This window comes from Numenius arquata, chromosome 23, assembly GCF_964106895.1.
Source record: "Numenius arquata chromosome 23, bNumArq3.hap1.1, whole genome shotgun sequence".
NCBI lineage: Eukaryota > Metazoa > Chordata > Aves > Charadriiformes > Scolopacidae > Numenius > Numenius arquata.
In genome coordinates, this window is record NC_133598.1 from 7268509 (window position 1) to 7276302 (window position 7794).

Sequence of the window (7794 nt, forward strand, 5' to 3'; positions counted from 1 at the left end):
TGCTTCCCCTTCCCACCCCACTGCAGTGCCCTGGTTGCGCCTCCCTACGTGCTAGAGACTGGCCAGGGCTGACATTACTGTGTATTACGGAGCATTACATTTTCATATAATATTATTTTAATCGCACGTTATTGTACTTTTGTTGTCCAACGGCAACTTCCATTGAGCCACAGACAGTAGCAGCCAAACTTACCTGCGGCTCCTTAAGTCCTCTTAGTGCAACGTAAGTCCCACTCTAAGCAGAGTAACTGGTCCCAGTCCCTCGGACTGCCATTACGCGCTGTTCCCCCCCTTGGGCAGGGGGAGCAGGAGCAGCCCCGGCACCGGGGAGCAGGAGACTGCCCCCCCCCCCCCCCCCCCCGCAGTTCCTTCGGATCTCCCAGTTCTACCGCTGACACCTTATGGAGAGATGCGGGAAGTACTGGGATGTCTGGTCTGCCCGCGTTTACCGGGCACTTTCTCCATTTCCAGGTTCTTTGGCACAAGGGGCGTTTACACTTAATGGTAATTTATTATACAGCTCCTTTTAAGCTTTTATCTGAAATCAAATACAGTGCTCATGAAAAACTTGCTTGAGTCGTGGTCCAAGCCGGAGACCCTGCCGGGTTTGCTCTTTGCTCTCGGGCAAACGCACGTTCAGTTTCTCTTCCCTCTGAAAAAAAAACCAAAACCAACCAAAACCAAACCCTAAACAAACCAGTATAAATGGTTCCACACGCGCTCCAGGCTGCTGCTTCCCCCTGCGGAGGCAGGAGGGAGATGCCCGCGCCGGTGGCAGTCAGAAAGTGAAAACTCAGATGCCAAATTCACAGGATTTCAGTTTTGGTGAGAAACCGCCTCTCGCTTCAGGGGGGGGTGATTCCTTCCGCTGAGCGAAATCCTCGGGGGGAGCCGGGGGGGGGGGGGGGGGGGACGCTGCGGGGCCGGGGGTTTCCCGGGGGTTTGGGCAACGGGGAGAAAGCCCGGCACGACCCCTGCTGCTGGCATTAACCCCTCCCTGCCCTGAAGCCTGGTGTCACCCGTCCCTGCCCGCACCCCTCTGCCGGGGCTGTACCTTCTACCTTCGTAAAGTACCTCCCAGGCGCTGGGGGAGCTCCAGAGCCCAGCAGCGCCCGCAGCCGCTCCCCGCTCCGCCTGGCCCGCACCGCGCTGCTCCGCCGGCAGGGATCAGCCGAGCTGTTCCCTGCTCCGGAGCCAGGACCGGCCGAGCTGCTCCTCTGCTTCTTAGACAGGGTTCCATCCTCCCATCATGACTGATCTCTCGTACAGTGACCCCGAGCAGGGCCAGAAACGCTGCTCTTCCAGGCATGTGGTGTATTCAGGGCGGGGATTTGGGGAAACGCACTTGCTTTTATACCTCAGCAAAGGACTCCAAAGTACTTCACATGGGTTTAGGTGTGAGAAATGTTTGTGCCATGTTACACAGGCCATAAAAAGGACTTTTGAGGCCATTTGCTCTTTCCAGCCTGTGGGTGGCTCTGCACAGCTACAGATGTCCAACCATCCGTTTGCTGTCTCAAGAGGAGATTCATGATAAAATTTGAATGCTGTCATCTCAGCACCCACTCTCTGCCCCGCTTACAGTCGCCCAAGAGTAGAGGCACTGGGGTCACACCGTCCCCCTGCCCAGGCAGGTGTCTGACACAGAAAGATTTGCTCCGCAGGGGCAGGCTCACTCAGACACGTCTATGTTAGAGGAGTCCAGAAGAGAGGTGAGGTCAGAAGACACCTCCCTCCCCCCAGGTGACTGCAAGGCAGGTCTGTTGAGATGTGTGTGACTGACCCCGTCCTCCCCAGCAGCCAAGGCATCGCTCAGTTTAACGCCTGACACATCTGGAGAGCAGCTGGAGATGTGCACCGGGGATGATGCCAATGACTCTATGGATGTGCCACCCTGAGCTTGCTGCTTCCTCGAAATTTCTCTCACTGATCTCCCTCTTCTCCTTTCACTGACAACCTCCAGCCCCACTCACATCCTCCTTTGTTGTTCTAAAATGAATTTCAGCAAAATGCTCTGTGGGAAACACAAGCATCTGCCTGAACCGACTGTTCCTGCAGCTCATGGAGGTGTTGCAACAGGCAACGTGTGCTACGGGCTACAACAGGGAGGAGGTGGGCAAGACCTGCAGGGTCAGCGAGGCTGTTCTCTGGCTCTCACTGGCCAAGCAGCTTTATTCCCAGTGGAGTATGATCCTGACCAGTTTAGCTGCCCCTTGTGCATGGGTTCCCAGCTGGCCCTGCTGAGGCCATCGCGGGGGCCACTGGCCTGGCCGAGGATCCACCTGGATCAGCACCCGGGTTTCTAACGGAACACAGTTTCCAGACACAGGTTTCTTGATTGCATTAGGCAGAAGCAAAGTTTTATTAGAGAAGTTTTTTCACCAGCAGGTACATGAGTGGCCCTGACTAACTCCAGTAACTTCTAGAGATTGCAGCGTTACAGAAGAGAAGCAGCAGAACAGAGAAGGTGGCCCCCGAGAGGCCCCTTGAGATACATGGCAAAGCGTCGCTGAGTTACTTCTACTTTCTCTGCACAGAGGCGTGCAGTGAACATCCCGAGTTCTTCTTTCGTCTGTGGGTTTCTCTGTGTGTCACTTTCTAGTCCATTCCTCCTTAATCACAAATTCTCCTGCAGGTCACTGGAGAAAAAATGTAGCAGCATTATTTGATTGGAAGAGAGATAAAATCCTTCAAGTAACAAAAATTTGGTCTATGTAGTGCCCTTGTTTCAAGAATACACTCTGTTAAACAAGAGCAGTTGGCTGGCAACCCAGGAAACCCCAGAAATTCCCTAAATAGTTGTGTTTTAATGGGAATTTACACTTGTAACGTTACAGATTTGCTCTTCACTCCTTCCAGACCCTTGCTAAGCTCTGTTTGGCTGTCCTCCTCTTTACTTCTCCTTCCAGATCTTTTCTTTATGCCTCATTTCCCCAGCTTTCTCCTCTGAGTCCTGCTGCTCCCCCCTGTCTCTCATTTGCCTTCTGCTACTCCACATTCCATCAGAGCCCTCGTTGAACCTATTTCTTCGTGGCACAGCCGGTTTTGCCCTGTGGTTGGATCCATGGTGACCGATCATACCTGTAGCACAGTAACTCTCTGAGAAGATACTGATAAAATGTCTGAGGAGAGTGAGTTGTCTCCTGGCCTCCTTACAAAGGAACAAACCCCAAAAGACAGTTTTCCTTTGAGGAGAGGCTGCTCTTACCTTGTATGTCTCCGGTCTTGCAGGGTGGGACTTGGGGCTGGCAGTGGGAAGCTGTAGTGGTCGTGTAAGTGTGGCTTGTCCTAATGACGCCTCCTCCTACACCCGTTCCTACTCCGATTCCTCCTCCATGACTAGTAAGATAAATTTGGTGAAAGAAAGAGGGAATTTTAGAACTTTACATGACACTAAGGAGGGCACAAAGTCTCAAACTCTTGTCTTTTATAGGGGTTCGGGTATTTTACATTGCATTCTCTTTTCATCATCAGAGTTGTGCTGTGTTTGTGCCCCCCTTCGGTGTGGACACGCACTGAAGAGCGTTGCAATTAATTCTTATTATGACAGTTCTCTTACTACAGAAGCGAGATTGCTGCTAATACTGCCACAGGACTGGGAGTTAGGGTGTCGTAACAGCTTGGGTGTCTCTGCTTTGCACATCCCAGGGGGTGACATTGAGTTCAGATCTGAATGTTCACAGGCAAGTTGTTCATGAGACAACTTTTTCATCCCAGAGGAAGCATTAGGATGGACTAAAAATTATGTGGGATTCCCAATCTGTAATAGAGGTCCTAGATATTGTCATTTATTCTCTAGAGGGTGAGAGGTCTACATACATAAGGTCCTGCTGTCCTCCTTCCAACAAGCACCGGTAGGTCTGAATCTCCTGCTCCAAACGGCACTTGACATCCAATAAGGTTTTGTATTCTTGGTTCTGGCACTCAATTTCTGCTCTGATTTCAGCCAATTGCTGCTCCACACACGTGATCTGGTTCTGTAGCTCACCCAGGAGCGTGTTGTACTGACACTCAGTCTCAGCCAGAGAGGATTCCAAATTATTTCTCTGTTAAAGAAAGCAACCATAGAAACAACAGTCATTTGAGTGTCACCCTGGAGTTTGTTACTTCCAATGCAGAAATGAAAGAGCTGTTCGCCACCGTCATGCTGACTGGTGGGTCTGGCTCTCACGCTGAGGGTGACTGGTGGGTCTGGCTCTCGTGCCGAGGCACCCAGCAGCTCCCACCCGGAGCTTTGCCGCAGCTCCCACCCACCTGGCTGAGCTGAGCCTGGAGATCGATTTCCAGGGCTTGCAATTGGCGTCTCAGTTCCGTGACCTGGTTGTTGCATGTCTCTACCTCCTGACCGCTCGTAATAACTTCCCGATTCACCTCCTCAATCTGAAAATCACAAATTCAGAAAAAGAAAACTTCAGAGAATATCTGTGTAAATGGGACTGGCTTTTACAGAGACAGAAGGCAGAGAGCACCCAGCACAGAGGGTGAGCAGGGCGAGTTCTCTGCGCTGGGCGTTCACCCCCGCCTTCAGCTGGTTGCTCCTTCTATAAATCGCATTAACCTTGTGGCTATTAAGTCTCTTTAATCCAAACATGGAAAATCTCAGTTCCAACAACACACCGCAGGGCCTTGTGGCAAGTGCAGCTGTTCCAGATGGGACACAACAAACTGGTCTGACAGGCCCGTGTCTGCTGTGGAGCACAGGGTATAATGAGTGCTCGGGCTCCACTATAAAGGAAGAACTGCTTATTGTCTCCATCTCTGTTTTCTGAAATGCTCCTGTGCCCTGAAACGTGTGTGTCTGTTTGGCAGCAAGAGCGTGTCCCTTACCTTGCACTCGTACCAATCCTCAACTTCCTTGCGGTTGCGCGCTATCAGTGTTTCATACTGACATCTCAAATCCTCCAAGATTTGCCTGAGATCGGGTCCAGGGCAGGCATTGACCTCCACACTCACGTCTCCAGTCGATTGTTTTCTCAGGCAATTCATTTCCTGGAAATAAAACCCGGATCAGACACACACCAGCTGTGGAGGGGCGGCACAGCAGAGCAGAGCTGGGTGCCCGAGCGAGCGCTGCCTCCCAGCTGCCCATGGAAAGCCCTGGAAGATGGTGCAAGTGTTTTCCCCAACAAATCTCTTGGGTAATTTCTTTCCTCATCCGCTGGAGTCAGCAACAACGTTCACCCCCTCTGGCACTGCCGGAGCCAGCGCAGCCCTGGGAGCAGCAGCCGCCTCTGCCAGAGCTGCCGACGAGGAGACGGCTCTGGACCCCAGCAGTGCTGGGTGGGAAAGCTGTGGCCTGAAAGTGCTTGATCTCTACTTTTAAATTTAGAGCACATTCGTGTAGGCAAAAGTTTCGTGTCAGGACCGTGGTGCTGCCGGGGAAAGGCAGGACCCTACCTCCTCGTGGTTCTTCTTCAGGCAGCAGAGCTCCTCCCGCAGCGACTCCAGCTGAGCCTCCAGGTCAGACCTGCAGAGCGTCAGCTGGTCCAGGACTTGGCGTAAGCCATTGATGTCAGCCTCCACGCTCTGGCGCAGGGCCAGCTCCGTCTCATACCTGGTTTGTGCAGGGAAGCAGGAATTCAGAACGGGAGTATCTCACACGGGCTTGGTTTCTGCAGAGATCTCCTTTCCCACCTGCTCTGAGCTGGATTTGGTCCCAGCGGGATGCACTGTACGTTAGATTTCTGCACCACCCTTCATCTCTGTTGTGTGAAAACTTTTCTTCCTCACCTATCTTTTTCCTGATCACCGTATGTTTGATACCACTCATCCAGCTGCATTTCTGGTTTGCTGATCCCAATCTGCACTGGTCTGTGATGGAACTGTGCCAACTAAACCACTAAGGACCACTCCCTCCAACGTCGGTCCCCAGCCCTCACCAACACTCTTGCCAAACGCTTTACCCAAGAATACTAATTAAGGGAGGGCTGTGACCAAGAGCAAAATGCGTTTCATCACTCCATCCTGCCCTAATGTGGTTTTGGAGTGAGACTTCTCTGAAGTCTCTGTAATTAGTGCACTGAGGCGCCACAATGAGATGTAAAGGAGCCGGGGGGAGGGGAGGGGGTTGATCCCCGCAGTGGGGCACTCACTTCACGCGGAAGTCGTCGGCAGCCATCCTGCTGTTGTCAATATCCAGAATGATCTTGTTGTTATCAATGGTTGCGCAGACAATCTGGGAAAGAGAAGAACATGAGAGACGTCTCCCTTTTCTCTGCTGTTACGCTCTATATACACTCCATACTCTCTACAGGTGTATCTGGATTGCAGTTAGGTAGTGACTCTTCACGATTTCCTTTTTCTGTTCCCTTCTTAAGTAACCTCATTCCCTGAGCAGAGCAGTTGCAGGAGGTACCTTTGCCTCCCTTAGTCACAGTCAGGAAAGAAAAGAGGTTGGGAGCCAAAGAGTTGGGAGATGGGACTTCCCAGTTTTGGGGTCTGAAGGCAAGTTCTAAAGGTGCTTCACAGAGAAGTGAACCTAAAGAACCTTCCTTGAGACATGAAGTCTGAGCTGACATTCAGCCTGGCGTGTTCTTGTCTTCAAGATGTCTTTACATATTAGTATCAAGTTCTTTGTGCCACTGCAGCAATCAATTTTAAATACTCTTCTCACCTAGAATTTATAACGCTCCATTTGATACAGCATTTGATGGGTATGTTTGCTCTTGTTCTGCAGTTCCCTTTGCTTTGCTCTTCCTACTGGGCTGACACCACTGCATTTCCTCAGAGCACACTTGATAATATCGTATTTATAATCATATAGACAAAACACAGTGTAACAAATCATCCTTTTCCTTTTCAAGAGTGTTATCCCACCCGTATCACCTCGTAGCACACGTCTTTAATATGCACCCGCTCTCAGCAATGTCACAGGGGAACTTGCCAGAATTTATGTTTGCAAAGAGATTGAACAGCACCAAAGTTACCTCCAAGAATTGCAGTGGGTTCTAAATGCAAATTCAGAAATAAGCTTCAAATAGAGGAGGAACAACTGAAAAGGGGGATTACCTGATTTTGAAGATCTTCAATTTCCTTGTAGTAGCAGCTGTAGTCCCGGGGCTCGCAGGAGAGGCCCTGTGTTGCGTACCACTCCCTGATCCTGCACTCCAGCTCTGCGTTTTCCTTCTCCAAGCACTTCACCTTGTCCAGGTAGGAAGCCAGGCGGTCGTTGAGATTTTGCATGGTGACCTTCTCATCGCAGGATGAAAGCAAACAGTCGCCACCAAGACCACCAACGACCACACCGCCTCCAATGCCAAACCCAATGCCATTGCCATAGCAGTTGCCACCTCCATAGCTCCCACCAGCCAAGCTACCAACGCTCAGTCCCCCTCCATAATTCACTCCGCCGCAGTAACTCCTTCCAGAAAAACCTCTGCCACTGCCTATCCCATAGGAAGAAATCCGTGCTCCACCACCACCACCAATGATACAGCTGCCACCACTGCTCCTGCCTTTGCTAGACACCGTAATAGTCTCCTTAATGTTGCAACTCATGGCGACAGCAGCTGGAAATGCAAGCAGAAGCCCAAAGCAAGATGCACAGCTTGATATTAAATCAGACTGCGAGCTGTCCGTGGCGGCGAAACTCTATTTATACCTTCCACAGTGGGTGTCACCTCTGCCTCTTCCCATAAGGCTGGCTACTCCAGCCATTGGTGCCAAGAATAATTTCTCAAAGGGAAGTCTCCTTTCAAGAATCCTGGTAGACAAGGAAGATACTTTACATGTCTCTTGCTAATTTCAAAAATACATTAGCAATAATGTTTTATGAATCATCAGCTTTTTGTTTAT

The 7794-nt window shown here is 50.9% G+C and overlaps 1 protein-coding gene across 1 annotated transcript; it reads right to left on the reverse strand.

The window, feature by feature from the left end:
* Positions 1–2336: 2336 nt before the first annotated feature.
* LOC141474711 (keratin, type I cytoskeletal 19-like) lies at positions 2337–7497 on the reverse strand. The gene is made up of 8 exons (XM_074162769.1): positions 7009–7497; positions 6093–6175; positions 5398–5554; positions 4828–4989; positions 4255–4380; positions 3820–4046; positions 3209–3339; positions 2337–2639 (listed from the first exon to the last, which is right to left on the reverse strand). Exons 1-8 carry the CDS (start codon positions 7495–7497, stop codon positions 2614–2616), a joined length of 1401 nt encoding a protein of 466 aa, XP_074018870.1. The 3' UTR covers positions 2337–2613.
* Between the last annotated feature and the right edge of the window lie 297 nt (positions 7498–7794).